We start from the raw sequence: 27,267 nt of genomic DNA, 5'->3' as shown, positions 1-27,267 counted from the left end.
TTTAGACTGAATTTCAATTTCAACTGAATTCAGAGCTAGACCTGGGTCTTTATCCTCACTGACCATGTTTGGGTCAAGCAAGTGGGAATGGGGCAATTACTGGAGTGAGGGTGGGGGGCAATGCTACACCTGAATTCTCATAAACCACCTGACTTCACAGCAGCTGCCTCAAAGGGAGGGCGGGGCACACAATGTCCCCAGCGGAGGGTCTAAGACATGGAGATGTTCTCCCCAAGAGAAGCTCTAAGAAAAGCATTGCTTTGCTTTCTGTAACTCTTGGTAGATTTTTTTTTTTTTGCAGTGCTGCGGATGGAACCCAGGGCCTTTATATAATAGGCAAGTGCTCTACCACAGAGCTACGTCCATAGCCTTAAGTCGTGTTTATTGTTTTTATTATTTTTTGCTGCACTGAGGATCAAACCTGGGGCCTAGTTTGCCTCCACCTCCACAAATGTCTTGAGATAATTCCTGGGGGCTCAGGGGCCTGACTCAGTAAGGACTGCAACCAGGAACCAGCTGGAACACAGCATAAATTCTACAGGAGTCCCTCAGGAGAAGCAGGGACACAGATCACATGGCAGCATCAAGTTATTGCACATGGTCCTTTTATTCTCTGCAGCAAAAAGTTTTCCTACCTGCAGACCCAAAACTCTCTGGTTGGCAGAGAACTGTTATCTACAGACAAGATCATGAAGTTGTTAAATAGCAATCCTGGGGTAGTAGTTCTAAACAGACGGCATTGATATGAAGGGAAGTAATGTAATGGGGCACTGAGTCACAGGATGGCTCTCAGGTGTGTTCCAGTTACTGCTGGGTTAGGACGGATGGTGCTGTTTATAAAGTTCCAAGATTCTAATGTCCTTGTGGCAGATGGAGAGCTCCCAGCTGGACTGATGTATCCGGGTGAGAGGGAGACACCTGCCAGTGAGAGCCCCCCTACCCTCAGTTCTTCACATCTCCTAGGCGGAGCTGGGCAAAGGAAGTGGCCAGCTGTAGTGCCTCCTGCAGGCAGCCCACATTCTTGCCTGTGGCCTGGGCAGACACGTCCTTGCCACCACCTTTGCCATCCATTAGGCCTGACACCTGCTGTACCCACTCACTGGCTTTTAAGCCCCGGTTGGCTGCATTCTGAAAGACAGGAAGGGGAAGTGGGAGTCAGGTCAGAGGATAGGATTAAAGGGGCATGGAGGGAAAGAAAAAGGAGGGAAAGCCACTGTTACCCGCCCCCTGCCCTGGGTGTTGCTACCAGAGTCCAAGACATACTCTACAAATGGTAGAGGATTAGTCAGTGGCCACTGCCAGGATGAAGAAGAGTGGCTAAGCCAGAAGTCAGCCAGTACAGTCATACATAGTCACAAATGAAAAGGCCTGAGGGTAAGTGGTACTGAAAAAGGTGACACACAGGTGGGCAGGAGGTTGGCTGTTTTTTTACAAGGGCTGCACACACATAAATGGGTCTCAGCAAACAACAGAAGAATCAAACTCTGAGAAGCCAGATTGTGCTTCCCAGAGGTGCAGAGGTTTACAGGCTTGGAACAAGGTTGTAGGGAGTTCTGACCTGGGTGACTTGACACAAGCAGGTGATCTTGCCAGCCTCATTGTCCACTGTGAAGAGCATGGCAGACGTCTGTGGGGAATGCGTCTTGAAAAGCTTCAAGGCTTCATTCAGAGCCTACAGGGGGAACCTAGTGTTAGGCTAGGGCCCTGGGGCAGGAGGCCCTGCTCTAAATCAGGGAGTTTACAGAGCTCAGCCCTCAAGCCACCACCCCAATTCCTTCCAAGAGCAGGTGCTGTCCCTGGGAGCCTGTATGAAGAAGGACCAAGCCCAGAGCCCTGCCCACATTCTGGCTCTGAAGTTTGCCTTATAACTCCAGGGAGCTGCTCCTTCTTCCAGCTCATATTTCTCCATGGCTCAGTCTAACCTTAATCCTAGACAGCGAGTCCTCAGTTGACCACATGGCTCAGAGACTCAAAGCCCACCCATCTGCCACCAGAAGGCTGATGAGGCCTAGAAGGAAGGGGACATGCAGTGGACAGGCCGGGAAGTGCCCAGACCCTAGCCCCTGATTGCCTTGGCTGAGGCGCCGCTCTCCATCTCCAGGATAACCAGAGGCTGGTTGGGGTTGCTGTCGATGAGCTGCTTTGTCCTCTCCAACACCTACAAGGAAGTCCAGCAGAGTGTCAGGCCAAAGGCCCGGACCCCAAAACCCAGGCAGCAGTCACCTAGACTCTGTCCAGGAAATCCTCTTGGCTCCCTTCCTGCCACCAGCACAGCCAGGACTCACTCGCTTTTGGACATCAGCTTTGCTAGCGCGGTCTAGGTCATCCATGATCTTCTTCAGGGATTTCAGAGTCTCTCGCAATTCATCCTTCTGCCACTGGGGGATGACTGCAGTGGCCAGTGCCTGGAACAGGAACCAGAAGACTAACTGGCTCTGGGCTACATGGTGCTAGGATATGAAGCTCCAGCCCACCCCACCCTTCTTTTAAACCAAAGTCCTCTCCAGCTTGTGTCTAGGAAAAGATATCTGCTGGTCTTGAGACCAGTCACTGTAGCAATTGCAGCAGTTGTCACAAGCAAGGCTAGAGAGAAAGGGGCACTATAAAGAGGGCTCAGCTCTCATGTAAGACCTGGTCCTTACCAGGCCATGAGCACAGCTGAGAAGGCTTAGGGGAAGTTCCAGATGTTAAGAATCACCAGGCAGGCCTGGAAACAGTGGACACTCTCCCTCCACACCTCCCTCACCCCCACTAACACTTAGAAAGGGCTCTCCTGCCAGCTGCACTGGAAGCAGTAGGCAGGGTCCAGGGATTTGTAGGCCAGCATCAAAAAAGTCCCCTTTGCAAGGCCACTGGATAACAAGTCAGCCCAGAGGCTACAGTGAGAGTTCCTTAAGAACAGGGAGGGCCTTGCTCCATAGGCACACAAGCAATGAGCAGGCCAAGGAGGGAGTAAGGCTGTCCTTACCTCACCAAGGTCAGCAATCTCCCTCTGAACATCCTTGTTTGGTGCAGTCTGGGCCTTCACTTTGGCCTCCATAACAGACAAAGATTTCTTCAAGCTCTCTGCCTTCCTGAGGGCCTGGGAAGGGGACAATCAGATCTATAAATCTGAGTCATCCCCCACTGGTCTCACAGCTCTGTCTGTAAGTAGCTACAAAAGCAGCAACAGCACATGTGGAGCACATGCTCTAAGAGACTAGAAATTTCTTTCCTCTGGGAAGCAAATGCTGACAGCCTCCTGCCCCAGAAAGGAGCACCTTCTTCACATGCCCAGTCAGCAAAAGTTGCCTGCTACATCAGGCTCAGGATGCCCAAGAAATCATAAATCAGGAGCCCTTTTCAAACTGTGAAATGACTAGTCCTCAGGATTTGGCACAAACTATAGTTCCCACTCTTAGAACATGCACCTCTATGTCCTGCACCTCACACTAGGTAAACATCCTTAGGATAGGTGGAGAAGAGAGGGAACCCTTGAAGCCACAGCAAAACTTTGGCTTACCCTCCTAGACATGCATGAACTGAGACAGAATTTACATACATTTAAAAGATTAATCATAACAGCTGGGAGTTAAACACGACAATGTGGTGGTGGCTTTCTTCTGCCAGGTAGAGTTAACTGGAGGACAGGTGGGGGTAGCAATCTGGATTTTCCTTCTGACTACAGTAGCCACAGAACTGTTTGCTCCATGGATTCTCAAAATGGGCTCCCCCTGCCTTGTTTAAATAAACTACACACCTGCCTGCTGTGCTCACCTTCTGAGCTTCAGCACCTGTGACAGCAACAATCCTCCTGATACCCTTGGCAATAGCTTCTTCAGTCACAATCACAAAAGCTCCTGCATGACTTGAATTCCGCAGATGCCTGAATGGTAGAACACAAATCAGGAGTGAAAGGAAGCCCAGATGTGCTGTTTGTCATGTTCTGATTTGGGGAAAAAAAAAAAAAAGAAAGGAAGCCCAGGATCCCTAGCCACCTCCCTACCCCTGGGGAGCCCATAGCTGCTAGGCTGAACCCCATGAGGTCATCATCCCTCAGAGAACAGTGGGTAATTACCTCGTATTTAAGGAAATTTCAGAACACAACTCTGGTTAAAGAACAGTAGAAGCAGTAAGGGAAAGAGAGAGAAGGCCTGGGCTTAAGAGTGTTCTGACACTGGGTGGACATCATCCCTCTGGGTTTCAGTCTTTTCATGTATAAAATGGGGATAATTCTCCCCCACATGGCCGTTGTGAAATCAAATAAAATAAACATGAAGGTGCTCTACAATCCCTAACATCCAATATTAGGGCTGACAGGCTCTACATGACATAGGCTCTACATGACGTTTTTGGTCCTTTGGTGGAATGTAAGCTATATTTTTATATCCCTGCTCACAAGGTGAGAATATTGGAGGATTAGTTTTGACATCTTTCCACAACCCCTTAAACAAATAGGGTCTTATTCCTCAATAATTCTCACAGTCATTCTGTGAGGGTGGTATGAAGTCTTTGAAAGTTGTTTCAGGTATTCGGGAAGAAGTGGCATTCACTTGAAGGTCCAATTCAGTTGGCAGGGGCCTAGGACTTGCTCCCTCAGGTCCATCACTTGCCCTCCATACACCCCACCTGTTCACTGCCTAAGGCCTGTAGGAAACCCTGGCTAGGCTTGGCTATGGCCTTAAGAATGTTCTTTCCACCAGGCTTACTCTGAAACTTTCCAAGCCACCAAGACCTACCCTAAAAGACCCCACTAGCTCTGAGGGAATATAAGTTGATAGAAATAATTGGCTCTCCCAGGCTGTCTGAGCCAGGTCTACCTCATAGCCTGCTCAGGAGCTCTGAGACAACAGCCTTAATTCCTCAGATGCTGCTAAAGCTAGCAAAGGAAATGAGGTGAGGTGCCAGGAATGAATGGGGCTGAGACCAGACCAAGAACTCCACAAGCACTTCATGGCCTTGCTGAATCCTGAATTCACACCAGCATTCTTGTTGCTAAGTGTGTACACAATGCTTTTTACCTCCTCTTCCAGGAAAAATATTTCATCACAAACCCAGGAAATGTTAATGTCAGACACTGAAGGCTCTGATTAAAGCACTGGGATTCTTGACAATACCATTTAGCAAGCGCATATCTGTGGACTTCATTTCAACCTTGGAAAAACCAGAGTTGGGGGCTGGAAATGTAGTTCATTGGTATACTGCTTGCCTAATATGTGCAAGACTCTGGGTTCCATCTCAAGCACAGTAAAACAAACAAATAAATAAATAAATAATAAGCAAGCAAGCAAGAAAGGAAGCTGGCCAGGCACAATGGCACAAGCCTGAATCTCAACTATCTGGAAGACTGGAGGCAGGAGGATCATAAATATGAGGTCGATCTGAGCAATTTAGTGAGACCCTGTCTCAAAATAAAAAGAGCTAGGGATACAGCCTAAGGAGAGAAGGAGGAGGAAGTGAGAAAGGAAAGAAGACATGAGCTAATCTAGCTAGCCTATTACCTCAAAGGTATTGCCAATTTAACAAAACGCAGGTGCCACATCTATTGCTGCTCCTCCCACAGTACTCACGTTCCACCACAGAATTCAACTGAAGTGAGGGAGCCAGCAGGCCCAGAGGGGTCATCCAACAGCTCAGACACTGGGACCCCAATGGAGACAACTCGCACAGGATCGGGATAAGTTTCATCAAACACAGCCCGCAAGCCCTGGATGGCTTTTGCTGCTGCCAGTGGACAATCTTGGGTGTAGACAGGCTGCCAAGAAAGAAGAAAAAAAAAAAAAAACTGGGAAAAAATCTTTCCTGAAGATGAACCAAGAGGCACAGAGAACAGCTACATGAGAGGCTGAGGCAGGAGGATCACAAGTTCAAGGCCAGCCTTTGCATCTTATTGGGTTCAGTGGTGTGGACCTATTGGCAGGACTCCAAGGCTCTAACCCTAGCTCTGCCTGGCATGTGCCCGAAGCCTCCTGAAATAATGTACCAGTACAAGACAAAGGGATCAAGATGGGAATTTCCAACATTTTGTTAAACTGTAAGCCAATTCACATGTGGATGCATGTAGGTAAATAGACATTAAATAGAAATATAGCTGGGCACAGTGATACATGCTTGTAGTCCCAGATACTTTAGAGGCTGAAACACTTCAGACAAGAAGTTTGAGACCAGCCTGAACAACACAGAGAGAATCTACACACATAGAAACAGATAACTAGAAGATCTCTGGTTGTCTAAGGAGGGAACAGGTTAAAGACTGCTCTCTCCCACCACCAAACACTACCTTTGCCCACTACAAAAGCAGTTTGGAAAATTACCTGCTTTAAGCAAAGCTATGTGCAAGACACAATATGGTATAATAGAATGAAAGCACTTGAACTGCTGAGCCTCCATGATAAAAAGTGATGGTGTGGGAAAGGGTGACGGTCATGAACTTAGACAAGTCCAACCTACCTTGGCTGCCTCAATCATCTCATTAGCAATCTCTTCGGCCTTCTTAATCTGTTGGGTGGACATAGCTCCCTTAGCAGTGAAGTCAAATCGAAGGCGATCAGGAGCAACCAGTGAGCCTTTCTGATCAGCTTCCCCAAGCACTGAGCGCAGGGCAAAGTTCAGAATGTGCGTAGCTGTGTGGTTGCTCATGACAGGTCTCCGCCGGGGCTGTAAAGGGAAGAGGTGGCTGATATTTGGGGAATGAATGGATAGCTATAACAAATGGCCAGTCATCCCCCAATACTAGAATTTTCAGTTAGATACATGGCTGTCCAGAGTAAAAACTTCATTTTCCAGCTTCCCTTGAAGGCAGTAAGTTCTGGCATATGACTAAGTTCTGGCAAAGAGGATGTGAGCAGAAGTGATTAGTACCCTTAAGAGAAGGGGTGTGCACCTTTCACTTTCACTTTCTAAAACCAGAATAGTCAACTATGGCCTATGGGCCAAATCTGGCCTATTGTCTATTTTTATAAATTTTTACAAATAGTTTTTTTGGAACACAGTTAAACTCATTCGTTCACATACTGTCTACAGCTGCCTGTGCACTACTAGAGCAGAACTGAGTAACTGTGATAGACAGCATGTGGTCCACAATGCCAAAATAGTTACCATCTGCCCCTTCATGAAAAATAATTTGCTAACCTCTAGTGTAGACCATGGGTCTGATAGTTATCATTACAGACCATGAAGTCCTGGGCAAACCCCAGGAATGATGGAGCACCAAGTGAGGAGAAGCTGAGCTCTGTAATTCTGTGGAGCAGAGTCTTATGTTACCTTGGACTTCTAGGTGTGAAATATATATTGCTATCTCACTTTAAACTATGGTTTTGGAGCTTTGCTATCACATGCAGTAGAGCCTAGTTCTTAACTAATTTAAGCTTCTGAAGAAGTGCTTAATGTTAGAAGAGAAATCCATGGAACAAGTCCATAGGATCTCAACAGAAAGTAGTGGTAAAACCACTGTTGAAGGAACATGCAGGTTTTACTCAGTCACATCCCTCACAAGCCATAAAAATGTACCAAAATTTACTCCTGCACCCTACTTATAATTTCACTTAGGAAGGACAAAGATGGGACAATATAAAACTGAAGGAGATGATTACTAACAAGATCCATAGGGGCCAATATTATGCAACTCACCTCATCAATAAATAGCCGGACCTGATCCCCTACTTTCAAGTTGCCGTAGATTGTTCCTATGTGGAGCACATACCCTCCTCGCACCTGAGCATTCTTCACTGTGAACTCAGTTTTCTAAGGGAGTCAAGCAAGAAACCAACAAATGATTTTTTCAAAAAACATCAATTCTCTCTCTAAATTTATGTGTGAGCCTAGTGTGGTGGTGCATACCTGTGATCCCCATGACTTAGGAGGATGAGGCAGGAAGATTAAAAGTTCAAAACCAGCGTCAGCAACTTAGCAAGGCCCTAAACAACTTAGGGCAACCCCATCTCAAAATATAAAAAGGTCGGGGCTTGGGTTGTGGCTTAGTGGTAGAGTGCTTGCCTAGCATAAGCGAGGCCCTGGGTTCGATCCTCAGCCCCACATAAAAATAAATAAGTAAAATAAAGATATTGTATCCAACTGCAAATAAAAAATAAATATTTTTAAAAAATAAATAAAAATAAAAAGATCTGGAGATGTGGCTTAGTGGTATATTGCCCTAGGTTCAATCCATGGTACCAAACAAAAACAAAACAAAAAAAATCTAAGTGTGTGTGTGTGTAAATTCACATTAAAATTAAATTCATATATGTTAAATATTAAAATTAAAATTCACATGTATAAAAATTCTCTCTTCAGGGGCTGGGGATGTATCTCAGTGATAGAATGCTTGCCTAGTAAGCAAAAGGCCCTGGGTTCAATCCCCAATACTGAGAGGAAAAAAATTTCTACCTTTACATATATAAATTGTACACATACATGTATTCTCTTAAGATACTCTTGGGGATGGGGATATAGCTCAGTTTGTAGAGTGCTTGCCTTACATGCACAAAGTCCTGGGTTCAAACCCCAGCACTACAAAAAAAAAAAAAAGGGCCCTCTTTAGTGGTTTCTATCTATATACATATATACAATACCATTACATATGTTAAATATACATACATATACACAAGATTGAGAAGCATCTTCAAGAATTTGAAAGCCATTATAAATAATCAGACAGTGTTTCATCCAGGCCAAACCTGGCAGGGTGTGGTGGCACATGACTGTAATCCCAGCTACTTGGGAGGCTGAGGGAGCAGGATAATAAGTTCGAGGACAGTCTCAGAAATTGAGACCCTGTCTCAAAATAAAAAATGGCTAGGGATGTAGCTCAGTGATAAAGCACCTATGGGTTCAAACCCCAGTACTGGGGTGGGAAGCGGGTAGGAAAAAAAAAACAAACAGAAGCCAAACTCAGCAGTGGCTAAGCTAAGGGCCGAGTTTCCTACAAGGATGCTTGCCATTCAGAGAAATACCTCTCCTTATTCATGAGGAAAGAATGCAAGAACTAGGGTTGACCCGTGTACCCTGGTTCCAAGGATCTTCCCTACAAGGATACCTAATGGTCAGGAAAGCAACAAGTATAAGCAGCTCTGTTGGTTGTAGAAACACGGACAACGAAACCCAACTCAAAGATCTATTGAATGAATTGGTGTTAATATACTTTGTATACACCCAGAGATATGAAAAAATGTACTCTACATGTGTAATAAGAATTATAATGCATTCTGCTGTTACATATAAGTTAAAAAACATTAATTAAAAAAAATATATCTATTGGGTGTGCTCCTCAAGGCCTGGAGTGCTGAGGAGCAAAAGAAGGTTCTGGGCTTCATACCCATGCCTCCCTAGCTAACATGGAAGAACTGCTGGCTTACATCCTCACTGCAGTCATCAACCTTCACCAGGTAGCCTTCATCGTAGATCTGCCCTCCTTGTTCAGCATAGAAACAGGTCTTGTCCAGCACCACTCCACACTCTTGGCCGGTAGACACCTCTTCCACGAACATCTTCTCCCTGCGCAGAGCCAACACTGTGGCCACTGCACTCTCAAACACTGCTCGGTGGAAATGCAAAGATGGGAGAAGACAAGATCAACGACTCTCGTACACTTTGTTTTTTTTTCTTTTCTGGTGTTGGGGAATCAAATCCAGGACTTCACCCATTGCTAGGCAAATACTACCACTGAGCTATGTCCCCAGCTCCATTCACACATTCCTAGATGGCTTTTGCTGTTTTTTTCAAATCCTTCTTAGGTCCTGATTGTCCAATTTTATTAGAAAGTAAGCCCATTACATGCTTTGTGCATGTAAGGCAAGCACTCTACAAACTGAGCTATATCCCCAGCCCCAAGAGTGTCTTAAGATATATGTAAAGGTAGAATTTTTTTCCTCTCAGTATTGGGGATTGAACCCAGGGTCTTTTGCTTACTAGGCAAAAAAGAATTAGCAGGCTGGTTTTACACCAGGTGATGCAACACTCAATAGGGGAACTAAGTGTCCCAGTTTCTAGGACTAAGGAGTTTCCTGAGATGCAAGCTTTCAGTGTTAACCCTGGGATAACTCTGGGCAAACTAGACAGCTGGTCACTCTAACTCATAGACACTGAATAGAAACTTGATAAATCTGATTAAATCTTTTAGTAACAAAGGTGGGTGCACTGGCACACGCCTGTAATCCCAGCTACTTAAGAGGCTGAGACAGGAGGATTGCAAGTTTGAGGCCAATTTCAGCTAAATAAAATATAAAAAGGACTGGGGATGTGGCTCAGTGGTTAAGTAGTACCCCTGGATTCAATCCCCAGTACCAAAAAAAGAATGTATTCAATTTGTGTGATCACTTGGATAGACTTTGGTCTAAGACTGCTCTCTGATGGGCAAAAATGCAAAAGCTTGTATTGCTTATTTATTTCTTTTGTTTCTTAACTTTAAAATGCTATATACTGATGCAAAATTCAATTGCCACTGTTTCAGGGTCAACTGCCTGATTCCTTGAAGGTGGTACAAATTGAGGAAACTGGTAAAGGATACACAGAATCTCCCTGCAATTCTATTTTTTACAACGTCCTCTAACTGTAATTCCAGAATAAAGTTAATAAAAATAAAACCACCAGCCCAGGATGCTTTTGCGAATAAAAGTGCAGCATAGCCAGGTGTGGTGGTGCAAGTCTATAGTACCAGCTACTTAGGAGCCTGGACAGAATCGCTTCTTGAGTCCGAGAGTTTGAGAGGTGCCTGGATAACAAAGCAAGACCCCATCTTTAAGAAAGAAAAAAAAAAAAAAAAAAAAAAGAAAAAGAAATAGCCTGACACAACTGTATAGCATTAAGGGAAAGGCTTTTGGGAGATCTGCTGCAGGGCACCTGATCTCTCAAAACACTCTAGGTAAGGGGCAGACAGCTCAGAAGAAGGAGGCCAGCAACATACCATAGCTACCATTGGAATCTGAATAGTAGTTATACTTTGGAGAATCGTCTGTGGCCTCCAGACCCTTTGCCCGAAGCTCTTCAATAGCATAAATGTCCAGCATAATGAGGTCTTCCCCACCTGCTCCTTTGCCCTGTGACTTCAGCTGTCAAAAAGAGACAAGCATTAGTTACCTTAAAGTGTATAGGGGAAGAGAACCTTAAAGCCTGGACTATATATATATATATATACCTTGGGTATAGTTGCAAAATTATACTCAAGGTAAAGCTCTAGAACAGCATTTTCCAATCTTGGCACTCTACTGACATTTTAGGCCAGTTCATTATTTTTTTGTGGACATGGTCTCTTGCATCAGAGAATGTAGAGTAGCATCCCTGGCCTATACTAATGAGATGACAAGAGCATCTCACCCCTAGTTGTGAAAATCAGAGATATCTTCATGTATTATTGCCAAATGGCCCCAAAAGGTGCAAATTCACTCCCATTTGAGATCCTCTAGTCTAGGGAAAAAATTTCAAAGACCTCAATGGAAGGAAAGTCATGGTTGCTTTGTAGCCAAGTCTTGCCTGGGATTCAAGGTATTGGGTTTCCTGATTACTCTCACATTCCTTACCTGGGCTAGTTTCCTCTCCTCTTCAAAGCCATCCATATCTACCACCATGCCCTTCTCTTCAGCAATCAGTCCAGTGAGATCCACTGGGAACCCATAGGTGTCATAGAGGAGCCAAGCAGTGTCCCCTATATAGCACAAGGGAGTTGCATCAGAATAACATGGACAGCCCCCTTATTTTCCATGTGGAATGCACAAGAGGATGCTGGGAATGACCAAAGGGATTAGAGTCAAGACAAGTCAATATTAGTCCTACAAGACTTGTCAGAATACCCATAAATCTATTGGAAGTGACCTGGAGGAAGGACAGGGTTCTTGGTAAAGTTCATTTCTTGATTTGAATTAGTGTGTTCAGTTTGAGAAAATTTAGATTCTTCCCTTTATACATAATACTTCAATTAAAAAAAAAAAAAACAAACAAACAACAAGCTGGGCCTGTAATTCCAATGGCTTGGGAGGCTGAGGCGTGAGAATCGGGAATTTAAAGCCAGTCTAAGCATTTCAGCAAGGCACTTAGCAACTCAGCGACCCTCTCTCTAAATAAAATACAAAAAATATGGCTGGGGATGTGGCTCAGTGGCTAAGCATCACTGGGTTCAATCCCCAGTACCAAAAACCAAAACCAAAAACAAAAATCCTTTGAAATTAATTATCCATTTGGTGAAAAATAAAGCAAGTTGCAAAATGGTATATGCCAAATGTTCCCACTTTTGCTGAAAAACATACACATATATACAAGCATTTAGAGAAAAATGTGCATTTCAAGCATTTAGAGAAAAATCCTGAATACACCAAACTCTATTACCTCTGAAAAATAATTTGGGGAAAGGATTTTCACTTTTTACTTCTGTATTGTTTGAATACCTTACCATAATAAAGTATAACATTTATAATTTTACTCTTAATCCCATTTTACACCAAAAGCAGTTTGACCCAGCTATGCTCAGCCTCGGCACATATGGGAGCCCCACTGTAGGCCTGTGAATGAGGGCCTTGCCTTTCCTAGAAAGATGCCACAGCCAGTATGGAGGAAGCCACAAACTGTGCCTCACCAGGAATGGTCTTACAGTCTCCCAGGCTCTGAATTTTCCGGTCCAGTATGCGACGTCCTCTGCTGAGAGTCTTGAGAAACTGCACTTCTTCTTCATTAATGATGTCCTTCACCATGTCTGGGTCTTTCTTTAGCTCGGGAAATGCATCTCCCTGACAAAGAAGGGGGTGCTCAAGCCAGAGACCATTCCAGGACCCCTCTTACAAATGCCCATTAATAACATGCTGCCTCCCACTCTATCCCTCTTAGAATATGGCTTTAGCACAGACGAGGTATCAGGGAAATGAACCTACCAGGGACTGGACAACAACGTCCACTAATGTAGCAAAGAAACCCCTGCTGGCATTGAGTTTCTCGTGGGAGTATCGAACAGCCCGGCGGAGAATCCGTCGCAACACGTACCTGTAAGAGGCAAAATCTAGTGCCCTGGCAGACAACATTCCCAGCTGAGGGTCCTGTCATAGCACCTTTGTAATTCCACCCAAGGCAACATGACCAACTTTCTGTCTTGCTTTTTTTTTTTTTGCAGTGCTAGAGACAGAACATGGGGCCTCATGTGTGCTAGGCAGGTGCTCTACTACTGAGCCACATCCCCAGCCCTTTGACTTGCTCCTGCATAGACTTTTTTCTATCCTAATCCTGCTTCTTTTTGTTTTCCCCAAAGTCACTAAGATTAATTCCAGCATAAACTCAGTAATACACCCCCAACTGCATGTCAAAGATTAGCTAGACTAAACCCTAGTTTGTTGTCTTTTCACATTTGGCTACCCAGAGAGAGGCAAGAACAAACCAGATGCATGTAATCTCAGGCCCTGCCTGTCAGTAATAAAATTTCCTGGGGATAGTTAATACCTGAACCTATCCACCCCTGCCAAATTTCTATCATAAAACCTTAAATAAAAGACTCAAGATAGTGATATAGTGGCATCTCTTTAACATAAGCAGAAATTCCCTTTATTCCTTAAAAAGAAAAAATCCTTCCACCTACCCAGAAGACAAAAACCAATAATAAAGTCTGGTATTAAGTTTCAAAGAGTCATAAAACTCATGGTATCCATCCAAACACTGCCCAGTATGTATATACTCACCCCCGCCCTGTGTTGTCAGGCCGGCCGCCATCAGCCAATGCCACAGTAATGGTCCGAGCATGATCAGCCAGCACCCTGTAGGCCATGTCAATCCCATCAGCATCCTCAGCACCAACTTTCCCAGTGTATGGCCGGGCACCTGTACCCTACAGGTAAACACCCAGACACAGCCCTTTAGCAGACAGCCCTTCTGATGCTGCCTTGGCCAAGGAGGGTCTTAAAGGATTGAGGAGCATTGGGAGAAAGGATGACTATTTTGCCAGATCCCATAACCCCAGGAAAGGCGACCCTAGGGAAAGCAAAAACCCTCCTGCCAGCCCCTTACACTCAACAAATTGTACTGTCTTGTGCCTAGAGTCTCATGCTACTGGCAATGAAATAAGCAGATGGTAACAGGTACCGATGGCTGACAAAGCATATGATGACTTATCTTTGAGATTTATCTTTGAGTGCTGCAAAGATCATCAGCATTGCAAAGCCTAGAAACTTCCATGGAAGTTTCAATCTTTGCAACAGGACCAATACCTTCTGAATGGCTTCAAAGTAAGGAACAAAAAGGTCAGTGTCATAGTTAGACATCTTGTTCTGCAGCACAGACACCAGTCGCTCCAGCCCCATCCCTGTGTCAATGCTTTTCTTGGGAAGAGGTTTCAGAATGCCATCGGTCTCCCTGTATAATCCAGAGAAAGGAAGAAGCTGAAGCAAGGACTCAGGTTGTCACCTCTTCAGGTCCTGCTGGTCAAAACTCACAATGCAGTTTATAGCCTGTGACTATTTGTCATTTGCTTTTGTCTGGTTTGGTGACAGGGGAGGGGAGGAGAGAAAGGCAAAAGAAAGGGTAGTACTTTGGGGTCCATTTTAGAATGAGGAACGCTTCAGAGAAATGAGCTTTAAAATAGCAGCTCAAATGTCAACAGGAACGTCATTATAGGAGTAGCCCTCAAGGTACTATAAGGGATAAAATTAGTTTATAAAAGAATAGGCCTAGCTCTACCACAGAGATCAGTGGAGAAACCTGAGAATAAAATTTAAAGAACTGCCATAAGATCTCATGTCTCTAGAGGTGACATGAGTATTGTTCCACTGTCCCTAAAGATTAGGGTCTGAAAAGAACCTTCAGCCACAAAGACGGTCACGTAGCTGATTCCTCTTTCTCTGCTTGACTGAAGGAAAGGTTCTCCTCTTAGCAGGATTGAAGCAGGATCCCATTGCTACCTGTTATACTGGATGAACACAAGGTTCCAGATCTCTAGCACATTGGGGTCATCCTGGTTGACTAGGTGTGCAGCATCCCGACCACCAATCCGATCATAGTGGATCTCACTGCAGGGACCACATGGGCCTGTGTCACCCATCTCCCAGAAGTTATCCTTCATGTTGCCAGGGAGAATTTTGGTGTCATCCAGCCTACACACAACAGGGAAGATAAGCCCAGTTACAGTCACTGACAAGAATCCTGCCAAGACTGCTTCCACCACAAAAAGAGATCCTTATGATTTCTCCTAAAGAAGGCCTGCTCTTTGTAATTACTAATATTAAGCCTAGCCTACACACAAATCCTACTAAAGTTTATTTTATTTTATTTTTTTACTTTGAGACAGGGTCTCACTAAATTGCTTAAGGCCTCACTAAGTTGCTCAGGCTGGCTATGAACTAGAGATCCTCCTGCTTAAGCCACCCCAACCACTGGGATTATAAACCTGCACCACCATGCCCAGCTAACAAATGTTTTCTTTACAAATGACCCTTCATCTTTCAAAATGACTGTTATGCTTTGTATGTGGAGGTGGTCTGTTCATAATAAAACTCATGAAATTCAACTGCTTAGGGCCTGGGGGCATAGCTCAGTGGCTTTATGAATGCTTAGCATGAGGCCCTGGGTTTAATCCCCAGCTCCCCCCTCCAAAAAAAAAAAAAAAGGAAAATTTAATAGTTAATGGAATAGTGTTGAGAGGTGGTGGGACTTTTAGAGGTAATTTGGTCATGAGGACTTAACCTTCAATAAGAGATTAATATAGCTCCTGCAAGATGGGGTTAGTTAAGCTGGACACAGTTGCACTGTGGCTTTGGAGGCTGAGACAGGATAGCAAGTTCAAAGCCAGCCTCAGCAACTTAGGCTCTAAGTAACTCAGTGAGACCCTGTCTCAAAAAAATAAAGAGGGCTGGGGATGTGGCTCATTAGTTAAGTGCCTCTGGGTTTGGATATGGGTCAGTGGTTAAGTACTTCTAGGTTTAATCGGATGTACCAAAAAAAGAGGGGGGGGGATGGAGGGAGAGGGTGTTAGTGATATTGAGAGCAGAGTTTTGTGAGTGTATGAGGCTGGGCATCAAACTTAGGGCCACATGCTTGCTAAGTACACACTTTACCACTAAGCAACACTCCCAGTTCAAAAAAAAAAAAAATTAAAAGAATTAAAAACCATTTGCTTTGTTGAAAGTTGCTAAATAATAAAGCACTCAGAAGAGATCTTGCTTGTTTGATAAACAAAGTACAGGATATATATAAAGTCAAGTAAAACAAGATTCAAGGGGGCTGGGGATGTGGCTCAAGCGGTAGCGCGCTCGCCTGGCATGCGTGCGGCCCGGGTTCGATCCTCAGCACCACATACCAACAAAGATGTTGTGTCCGCCAAGAACTAAAAAATAAATATTAAAAAATTCTCTCTCTCTCTCTCTCTCTCTCTCTCTCCTCTCTTACTCTCTCTTTAAAAAAAAAAAAAAACAAGATTCAAGTACAGTGAAAGTAATTTTTTTTTTTTTTAATTAAAGTCAGCCCCAGTGGCACATGCCTATAACCCCAGCTACTTGTGAGGCTAAGGCAGGAGGATCTCAAGTTAAGGACAGCCTGGGAAACTTAGTGAGACTTGTTTGTCTCAAAAATCAAAGCAGGGTAGGGGGCGTGGCTAAGTTGGTTCCATCTGCATTACAAAAAAAAAAAATCAATTAAGAAAAGACAGGACTATGGTTGTGGCTCAGTGGTAGAGTGCTCGCCTAGCATGTGCAAGGCTCTGGGTTCGATCCTCAGCACCACATGAAAATAAATAAAAATAAAGGCACGTGTCCAACAACAACTAAAAAATAATAATAATAAAAAAAGAACAAATGATACAATACTGCGTCCAAGTATAACAAGAGAGTTAATAAGAAAATAAGACAATGACAACATGGACATCCCAGTCCCCTATATTCAGATTCTCCTTGATACAGCACAAATACTATTAAGATTTCAATATTATTTTAAGTGTTCAAACACAAAAACATATAACTCATCCATTGTGTTCACTTTTATAATATATTATACATTAAACTTTAAAAAAACTTTCTTTTTTCTAATCCTGTTTGATACCATTACATTTTCATAAGAAATAACTATTTCATATAAAGAACACCACTTTTGAAAAAAACTAGTCTACAAAAATATGAAAAAGAGCTGGAAGACTACGTACAGAGTATACAATTACTGAAAAATGATTAATCTTAGAGACTTTCATTTCCTATTTTCAACATTTCAATAGCATTTAAATGTTTACAACACATGCATTAGAAATACAATTTTTTTTTTGGGGGGGGGTGGGAAGGGTAATGGGAATTGAACCTGCAACACTTTATCACTGAACTACATCAACAGCCCTTTTTATTTTGTGACAGATCTTGCTAAGTTGCTGAAGCTGCCCTCAAACGTGAGATCCTCCTGCCTCAGCCTCCACAGATTATAGACAGGCAACACTGCTCCTGGCTAGATACACAATTTTTTTTTATATTTAATTTTTTTTAGTTGTAGTTGGACACAATACCTTTATTTTATTTATTTATTTTATGTGATGCTGAGGATCGAACCCAAGGCCTCACACATCCTAGGTGAGCGCTCTACTGCTGAGCCACAACCCTAGCCTTAGATACACAATTTTTTTAAAAAATATTTTTTTAGTTGTTGACGAACCTTTATTTTATTTATTTGTATGTGGTACTGAGAATTGAGCCCAGTGTGTCACGCATGCTAGGCAAGCGCACAACCACTGAACCACAACCCCAGCCCCTATATACACAATTTTTAAAAATTTATAAAACACAAAAAATGAGGGACTCTTGTGTCAGCTTTCAACAATAGAATGACTGAACATATTAAGAAGCAATGAAGCCGGGTGTGATGACATATGCCTGTAATCCCAGGGGCTTGGGAGGCTGAGACAGGAAGATTGTGAGTTCAAAGCCAGCCTCAGCAACAGTGAGGCACTAAGCAACTCAGTGAGACCCTGTCTCTAAATAAAATACAAAATAAGGCTGGGGAGGGCTGAGGATGTGGCTCAAGCGGTAACATGCTTGCCTGGCATGCGTGTGGCCCGGCTTTGATCCTCAGTACCACATACTAAGATGTTGTGTCTGCCGAAAATTAAAAAAATAAATTAAAAAAAAAAATAGGGCTGGGGATATGGCTCAGTGGTGGAGTATCCCTGTGTTCAATCCCCAGTACCCCCCCCAAAGAAAAGCAATGAATACATCAAAAGATATTTACTCCTGGGGCTAGAGATATGTCCAGTATAGAACATGTGCCTAGCAAAGCTCTGGTTTGGAACCCCAGCAGAGGAGGAAAAATAAAAAAGAATAATTACTCTCAGTCACCCTAACATACATCACAAACACACATCCCAAAATGAGAAATGGCAATGTACTTAAAACCATAAGATTTTGAATTCAAAATCATAAACTCTGGCACTGAGTTTAGTAATCACTTACTCCTCTCTACTCTCTACAAATGAGTTGCATTCTTACCCCAAATTTTGCCAGATCTGTTTGCACTCCAGATCTGGTTCTAAGCCAGCTGCTTCATCTCCACCAAAGTATGTAACATACAGTCTTTCAACTGGAATGCCAAATTCTTGGGTGAGAAGTTCCAGAGCCATTTTACAGGCCAATTCCTACAAAAATAACAAAATGAAAGATAAAGAAGATGGCCAAACCAAAATATCCTAAGAACATGAAAACTATAATATCTTCACTATAAACTCAACCAAATTCAGGATGAATGTATGTAAGAAATACAAACTGAAATCATCAAATTAGAGTTATTATTTCTCGGGGTATTAGAATTAACAAATATCCTTCACTATTAATCTTCTAGATGATGATATTTCATGCTTTAAAAACAAACAAACAAACTTGTTTCCTTAATGGAAATGATCCCTTTATTTAAAACTCCAAAGGTTCTTCTGCACTGAGCTTACCTTGAAGTAATCTCCAAAAGACCAGGAGCCCAGCATCTCAAAGAAGGTGTGATGGTAAACATCCTTGCCCACATCATCCAGGTCATTATGTTTGCCTCCAGCCCTGATGCATTTCTGGGTATTGGCTGCTCTGCTCAGTTTTGCCATAGGGTGAGATGGATCAATAGTGTTCAAGAAGATAGGTTTGAACTAAAAAGAGAACAGGACAGTATGACTTTTGAGCTGCAGATTATGTCAGGTGGCCATAACCTGGCAGGAAAAGAACACACACAAATTGTGCTTTGGATTTAGTGAGCCTAGAATATAAGCACTTAGAAGCAGGTAGCTTGATGGAACAAAGCAGAAGTGAGCAGCTTCTACCCAAAACTAATTCCCTAAGGATTTCCACCACTGCCAATGATACCACCTATGCTAGGGAAGGCCTGCCAGATGGAAGTGGCCAAGGGTTTTTCTTCTTCACAAGTCTCTAATGTTCAGGGTTTTTATAATCCTCCTGGAAGAATTTATTCTAAAAATTGATATGCTTGTTTAGGAATAAAAGTGAGAAAGAAAATTGAGACATATTAATGGAGTGAAATTTGCGCAGCTTGGTGAATAACTAAATGTGTAGAAATAGTATTTCCCTGCTGAGGACTTTTCCAATCATACTTAGATGTATCATTGCTATTAGCTTGGTCTTACTCTTCCCAGTAGGAAATGTCCATTTAAGCACCATTACATGTAACCATGTAATAAGTTAATTAAAATCAAATAATTAATAATTATGATTATTACTATTATTTTTGAGTGTTGGGGATCACATCCAGGCCTCAGATATGCTAAGCATGTTCTCTATCACTGAGCTATGGCCCCAGCCTTAATTAATAATTTAAAAAATTAAAAATTCTGTTTTTTATTATAGATGGTGCACACCTATAATCCCAGCAGCTCAGGAGGCTGAGGCAGGAAGATCTCAAATTCAAAGCCAGCCTCAGCAACTTAGGGAGGCCCTAAGAAACTTAGCAAGACCCTGTCTCTAAATAAAATATAAAAAAGGGCTACAGATGTGGTTCAGTGGTTAAATGCCCCTGAGTTCAATCCCTGGTACCAAAACAAACAAACAAACAAACAAATAACAATAACAACAACAACAAAAAAAGTTTCTTCATCACACTAACTTGGTAATTCCATGTGTTTGGTTGCTACCATATTGGGCCACAAAGATATGAACATTTCCATCATTGTAAAAAGTCTACTGAATAGTCCTGTACTAGATCATGAACTCCTTAAACATAAAAATTACCTCACCCATCTCTATACATCCCGAGACTGGCATAATCCCTAAAAAAAAGTAGAAGTCCAAAAAATACCATTTTAAATTGTTTAAAGAAAAAAAGAAGGTTAAACTATTTATGATCTTGAGGCAAAGTAGCACAAAAAAAGTTCAGCACCACATACAAACAAAGATGTTGTGCCCGCCGAAAATAAATATTAAAAAAAAAAAAAAATTAAAAAAAAAAAAAAGTTTAGGAAATGACTGCCTAGATTCAAATCCACAATCTGGCATTTACCAGCTATGTAAGCAGAGGCTACTGATTCAGAGCTTTTAGCACTTCGGTAGGGATGACAACAGTGAAAGTTAAATGAGTCAACTATGTGGGAGACAACAGTACTAGCACACAGCAAGTACTACACACAGGATAACAGTTCCTATTATTAGGAGAATATTTCCAAACACTGGACCTCTGTGGTTCTTACAGAAGCAGCTCATTTGAGAGAGAATTTTTTTTTTTTTAATATTTATTTTTTAGTTCTCGGTGGACACAACATCTTTGTTGGTATGTGGTGCTGAGGATCGAACCCGGGCCACACACATACCAGGCGAGCGCGCTACCGCTTGAGCCACATCCCCAGCCCTGAAGAAGCAGCTCATTTGAGAAGATGGTTTGTGCCCTGGTATGCCTGAATAGAACAGAACCTTTCCAGTGTTCCAGAAAACCCATCCCCTTGAAAGAGTCCACCTGAAATCATGTCCCATTTCCAGATGTATGCAGAAGACTCCCATATTACTGAAAACATGTTTCATAATTTCACAGTTAATGATATAAAAGGAAGAAAATGTTCCCACTTCTTGCAAGTTTCCACACCAAATAAGACATCTGAGAGAAAATAAAATGTTAATTTATCCCAGAGAGTGAGGAGCATCCAAATGGCTGGTGGATCCCTGGGCCTGGGCTGCAGGGGAATCAAAGTAGAAAGCCCTGAGAGCACTACCTAACCTGCATCCACTTCCAAGTAAGGATCACCCTAGTAAACATTTCTCAATGCCTCAGACTAACCAAAAAACTTCCTTTAAATTCCTTTAAGCTGGGTGTTGTGGTGCACTCCTGAAATCCCAGTGACTTAGGAAGTTGAGATAAGAAATCACAAGTTTAAGGCCAACCTGGGCAAATTAGGGACCCGTGTCTCAAAAGAAAAAAGAAAAAAAGGCTGAAATGTAGCTCACTGAGAGCTTGTCCCCAAGTTCAATTCCCAGCACCGAAAAATAAATTAAAAAATAAACTCCTTAGGGCTGGGGCTGGAGCTCAATGGTAAAGTGCTTGCCTAGCCTGCATGAGGCACTGGGTTTGATCCTCAGCACCACATAAAAATAAACAAGTAAAATAAAGAAATCCTGTCCATCTACAACTACCAAAAAAATAAAAAATAAAAATAAATAAACTCCTTTATGAGGCTTGAGGCATAGTGCAGTGGGTAGCATGTGCTAGACTCTAGGTTTCATCCCTGGCACCAAACTCTAGGTTTCATCCCTGGTGATTGAATCCAGGGCCTTTTGCATGCAAGGCAAGCACTCTTCCAACTGAGCTATATGCCCAGCTCCATTTATTGACTTTCTGGTAACAAAATATATATAATAATTTGTAAAGGTTTTCAAGGGAAGTGTGTCTGTAAATGCAGAGTGTGATAAGAAAAATAGATTCTTTTAAGGAGACCAGCGTCACAGAGATGTTTACATTTCAAATTCAAGAGAAGATGTTACTAATTGGGCTCCATGGTAACAGCTGGCAGGGGGATGAAAGAAAGGAGAGAAGCTCTCCCCTTCGCAGGTGTTGTCCTTGAAGGGTTAACTTGCCCAGAACAGTGAAAGAAAAAGCTGCTTTTGTGTGAACTTCTGAGCCCCTCCCCCTACACACTGGGCATAAAGTTCTGAAACTGCCTGAACTCAGGGTTCAGATTAATTGATTATACTGAGAGCTTTACCCCCTGAACTTGGCTGTAGCCAAATAAAACTGCTTCCTGCTGTCTTTGGTGTTCTGTCTCATCTGTCCCCTAAACAGCCTAGCATGTGTGAGGTTCTGAGGTTTGATCGCCAACAGTGTAAAAAAAAGAAAGGAAAAAAAAATTATTAAAAAAAATTTGAACAGGGCTGGGGATGTGGCTCAAGCAGTAGCGCACTCGCTTGGCATGCATGTGGCCCGGGTTCGATCCTTAGCACCACATACAAAGATGTTGTGTTCACTGAAAACTGAAAAATAAATATTAAAAAAAGAAAGAAAAAAAAATTTGAACAAAATGCTGAATTTTTTTCATTACAAAAAAAAAAAGACAAAATTTTATAGACTAGATGGCAGACTATATTTTCTTACTTTTTCTGTTTTACTGAAGTGCTAGGGGTTGAACTCAGGGCCATAAACTTGCTAGGGAAGTGCTTTATCACTAAGCCACAAACCCAGACCCACGCTATTATTTTTCTTTAGAGAGATAAATCACAACTCTCTCTCTCTCTTTTAAATATATTTATTTTATTTATTTCTATGTGGTGCTGAGGATTGAATCCAGTGCCTCACATGTGTGAGGCAAGCACTCTACCACTGAGCTATAACCCCAGCCCCTGAAGGTCTCTTATCATCATAACTAAAAATAGTTAAGGTCTGAGTACTTACTATGTGCGAAATGCCATGCTAAACATTTTGTATGCACTATGCATTCTTTTTTTTTTTTTTTTTTTTTGGTACTCTGGTACCAGGGATTAAACCCAGCCACATCCCCAGACCTTTTTATTTTTATTTTGAGACAGGGTCTCACTAAGTTGCTTAGGGCCTCACTAAGTTGCTGAGGCTGGCTTTGAACTTTCGATCCTCTTGCCTCAGTCTCTTGAGACACTGGGATTACAGGCCTGCATCACCAAACCCAGCTTTCTTTTTCATTTTTCACTGAAATCTATGGGCAGGAAATATTATTCTTTGTTTCACAAAGAAACTAAGGTTCATGACTAGAATGTTCTGTAAGATCACATGTGAGGACAGTGGTACAGCACTTTGCCTAGCACTTGTGAGGTACTTGGTTCAATCCTCAGCACCACATAAAAATAAATAAAGTTTATTTATTTTCCTTCAACAACTAAAATAAATAAATAAATAAAAGATCACACGATAAGTAACAGAACTGGGATTCTGTCTCATTCCAAGAACTGTATTTTTATCACTGCTCTGCTGCCTCCTATGTGGATAGTCAAGGAGAAAGAAATCCTTACCTGGTTCATGCCTGCATTGGCAAAGAGCAATGTGGGATCATCCAATGGGATAGTGGCAGATGAATGAACATAGGTGTGCTCATTTCTCTTGAAGAAATCTATAAATCGTGCTCGGATTTCACTTGCTGTTAGGGTTGAATCCATCTTGAAAGTCAACCCAAAGAACTTACCAAAGGAAAAAAAAGAAAAAGAAAAATCAAGGGAACTGGAACTAAAAGTAGGCATTACATAAGACTCCCATTTCTCAAGCCAAGTCAAAGCAAGACATAGGTAAGCTATTTAATCTTAAAACCTCTATGTTGTAATGTCCAAGGCTAAAAACATTATCAAAGCGAAACTTGGCTACACCAACAAACAGCAACCCCTTCCATTCTTTTTTTCATGCCAGTCTCAATAAGCTCAACACATCAACACACCAACTAGAGTAGGAGGATCCCAAGTTTGAGGGCCACCTCAGTAACTTAGACCCTGTCTCAATATAAAAAATAAAAGAACAGGGGATATAATTCAATGGTAGAGCATTTCTGGGTTCAATCCCCAGTACCACAAAAATAAATAGAAAAATGGAACCACCTTATTTATAACATTATCTAAAAGTCTCTAGAACTCTTTCTAGACCCAACTCTACCTGAAATAAGTTATTTTGGCTGGAGTTTGGTTCCTTTTTTTTGTTTTTGTTTTTGTTTTTAAAGTAGTATTACCTATTTATTCAACCAGGGTTTTGTGAGGATCGCCCCCCACACCAAAAAAATACTGTATTTGATTGGAAGTAATTTGTAAACTGTAAGTTCTAAAGGAACAAGATAGCTAATACTTTAAGTCATTTAGCATAAAACATTTTCATGAGGAGGAACCAATAAAGAGGTTCACAGTAAAACATGATACCTTGACTCTCAAGAGTTATGTTTAACTACAATTTCAATGGACTTATTCACCACTTAATCAACACATTACTCAGAACCCTTCTGGCAAAAAGAGTAAAACAGGCTGAAAACCAAAGAGTGGACTATAAATCTCACACATAGGAACTGGCTGTCCATGCTAAGAGTCAAGCCTTGAATTTTTCAGAAACTTTCTCCTACCACATTCTTTCTCACCCCTCCCTGTCATGGCTCTCAAAGAATCTTAACTATGGTGGCAAAAATGAATTGATGGCAGTAATTCTTCCTTTGTAGTATCACATGGCCATTTGAAAATGTTCACCATGCTGGGTGAGGTGGCAAATGCCTATAACCCAGCAGCTTGGGAGGCTGAGACAAGAGGATCATGAGTTCAAAGCCAGCCTCAGCAACTGGGAGGCGCTAAGCAACTCAGTGAGACCCTGTCGATAAATAAAATACAAAATAGAGCTGGGGATGTAGCTCAGTGGTCAAGTGACTCTGAATTCAAACCCCAGTACCAAAAAAAAAAAAAAAATGTTCACCACTTCTTTATTTAAATGGACCACTTGAGGTAAATAAGCAATTACATTCCAAGACATGAATTTCCCATTTTTGCTTAGTCATTCAACATAATGAATGCATACTATATGCAGGGAATCAAGAGGAATTACAGTATATGTCCATATGTCCTTCATGGGGAGACCATCATATACACAAATAATTACAGTGTTGTACAAAAGGACCTAATATGTTGGCTATAAGCCCTAAGGAGTCTGGGACTATCAAAAGCTGTGTGTCACTACAACTCATTCATTTTTTGTCAATAGAATGTCTACATGGGATACAGAGGTAGCACAAAGACAGGACCTCAAATTCCGCTTTCCAGCAGGAACTGTAAAGGTCTTGGCTAGATTAAATCACACTGTGGCTCCAGGCACAGGACCTTGTAACAAGCTCTCCCTCCATGTGCCAGGTAAGCTCCCTACCCACCCCTACTTCTTTCCCTTTTCCTAGTTAAGTTTTCCATTTTGACATCTGAATTCCAAAGAAACTTATTTAAGGAAGCCTTCGCTTCCGACATTAGACTCATAGCCCCAAGTGTGTCCCTTCGTAATTTCCAAATGCATTTGATGGCTGTTTAAGACCTGTCTCCCATCGGGATGTAAGTTACATCTCAGTGGGTACCGGGGCTGTTTTTGGCTATTACAGTTTATTCCCGGTATCTAATACACTGGTTGCTAAATGCCTATTTCATCATCATTTATACCAATCCTTTACAACAAACTCGCATATTTTAAAGCACAATAGGAAACCCAGGTTGTCTGAAAGAGCAGAACATGATTCTCAGGGTAAGCCTGGGCTGGTATCAACAATTCCGTTAATTAATTTATTTTTTTATTAGTTGAGGAATTGAGGGAATAGCTCCCAGAAGGACTCCGACCATTCGGGTCACGCTTCTCTGAACCCCCACTCACCGCTAAGAGACTAAAATTGGGAACTCGATGGCCACCGTGATCCTCGCAAGGCCTGGGTCCTCAGCAACTCCACCGGAGACGGCTCCACCTCCAGCGCGCCAAGGGGCTGGCAAGGGCCGCTCTCGCGCTCCCGCCCGGACTCGGGCCCCGCTCCAGCCCAGGCCCGGCTTCCCGTGGCCACGCGGGAGCTGGCCCAGGCACCAGCCGCAGTTGCTCCTTTTCCCCTAGGCCCGGGTCCCTCCCAGCGCCGCAGAGATCTGAAATTTGCCTGCCACCCACTAGGGTCCCGTTCCTAACTCCTCCCTCAGAGCCCACCGGAGGCCCGAGGTTACCTGCTCTCTTAGAGGAGCAAAAGCACAGCTGTACCCGCCCCGGGCTACAACCCGCCGCAACCCGCATCGCCCTATCCAATCAGGGCGTGCCAAAGGAAAGTGCTCCGCTACGATCTCCTCCTAGGAAACATTATTGGTCAACATATATGCCAATCAACCTGATCACGAATCAGCTTATTAATCGGCTTCTGGAAAGGCGGCTCTAGCTCGGCTGATGCAATGGTTGAGAAAGATGGGCAGAGTAGGTCACGTGACGGGGATGGAGGCTGGCTCCTGGAAACCGACATTTTGATTTCCTCATGGGAATTACTAACAGTTGACATAGTTAACAAGAGCTGTAGCGTGTGTAGTAGAGGTCTTTGGTATACTTCTCTTCGTTCTAGTTATAGAATTATGTGCAGAACTCAACGGTTCTTATTGTGCTCATGTATACACTTGTTCTTCAGACCTTCAATTTCACGTGGAAGAAATGATCTAACAGTAAAAGACACCTGGCCCTCCATTGGCCTTTGAAAACTAAGCCGGGCATCATGGCACAGCCCTGTAATCCAGTGATTCGCGAAGCTGAGACATAAGAATTGGAAATTGGAGCCCAGCCTCAGCAACTTGTCAAGACCCTGTCTCACAAATAAAAAGGGCTGGCGATATGGCTCAGTAGTAGAGCTCCCCTGCGTTCAATCTCTAGCTTAAAAAAAAAAAAAAAATGTAGATCAGTGGTAAAGTATCCTTTCAATACTCAGTACCAGTAATAAACTGTAGTAGGTGTTGCCATCCCTTTTTTACAGATGAGCAATGAGCAAATGAATTTGTCCAACTCCATATTGATCATTAAGTCGCAAAGTCAGAATACAAACTTTTGTGTCTTTAATCACTTCTTTATTACATACATCTTCGGTATATCCAAATACACGGAGGAAAATTGTACTGTTCATAACTTGGTTACAGACAGTGCAGAAGAATATAGTTTTAAAAGTAAAATAGCGGGGCTGGGGATGTGGCTCAATCGGTAGCGTGCTCGCCTGGCATGCGTGCGGCCCGGGTTCGATCCTCAGCACCACATACCAACAAAGATGTTGTGTCCGCCAAAAACTAAAAAATAAATATTAAAAATTCTCTAAAAAAAAAAAAAAAAGTAAAATAGCATCCTATACCAATATGTAAAGCTCCTAAGCCAGTAAAAATAAATTGCTTGATTAATTCCCCACTTCACAACAAT

General features: G+C 42.6%; 1 protein-coding gene across 2 annotated transcripts; it reads right to left on the bottom strand.

Moving 5' to 3' along the window:
* Positions 1-588: 588 nt before the first annotated feature.
* On the bottom strand, positions 589-26,148 carry Aars1 (alanyl-tRNA synthetase 1). Of its 2 annotated transcripts, none has more exons than XM_013366099.4 (21): positions 26,052-26,148; positions 23,364-23,528; positions 18,851-19,039; positions 18,399-18,544; positions 14,844-15,035; positions 14,154-14,298; positions 13,629-13,774; positions 12,834-12,942; positions 12,542-12,692; positions 11,493-11,617; positions 10,880-11,024; positions 9,333-9,511; positions 7,609-7,722; positions 6,430-6,636; positions 5,550-5,734; positions 3,757-3,865; positions 2,969-3,082; positions 2,286-2,405; positions 2,072-2,158; positions 1,559-1,672; positions 589-1,128 (listed from the first exon to the last, which is right to left on the bottom strand). In XM_013366099.4, the coding sequence occupies exons 2-21, from the start codon at positions 23,505-23,507 to the stop codon at positions 943-945; spliced, it is 2,907 nt and encodes a 968-aa protein (XP_013221553.1). In that variant the 5' UTR covers positions 23,508-23,528; positions 26,052-26,148; the 3' UTR covers positions 589-942. The 2 variants fall into 2 exon arrangements, with proteins under 2 accessions (XP_013221553.1, XP_005318473.1); XM_005318416.4 differs by having other exon boundaries at positions 25,720-26,134.
* Positions 26,149-27,267: the final 1,119 nt, after the last annotated feature.

This window comes from Ictidomys tridecemlineatus, chromosome 15, assembly GCF_052094955.1.
Source record: "Ictidomys tridecemlineatus isolate mIctTri1 chromosome 15, mIctTri1.hap1, whole genome shotgun sequence".
NCBI lineage: Eukaryota > Metazoa > Chordata > Mammalia > Rodentia > Sciuridae > Ictidomys > Ictidomys tridecemlineatus.
The sequence above is the reverse complement of the archived record's forward strand: the minus strand, read 5'-3'. Positions and strand labels throughout refer to the sequence as shown.

What these genes read in the sequence shown, in the direction of transcription:
- Aars1 (XM_013366099.4), bottom strand. Translation starts at nt 23,507, where the DNA reads ATGGATTCAACCCTAACAGCAAGTGAAATCCGAGCACGATTTATAGAT. An exon ending in TCCGGCTATTTATTGATGAG is followed by an intron (nt 6,637 to 7,608) that starts GTGAGTTGCATA and finishes TTCCCTTTACAG; the next exon opens with CCCCGGCGGAGACCTGTCAT. An exon ending in CAGGTGCTGAAGCTCAGAAG is followed by an intron (nt 3,083 to 3,756) that starts GTGAGCACAGCA and finishes TCCCCTTCCCAG; the next exon opens with GCCCTCAGGAAGGCAGAGAG.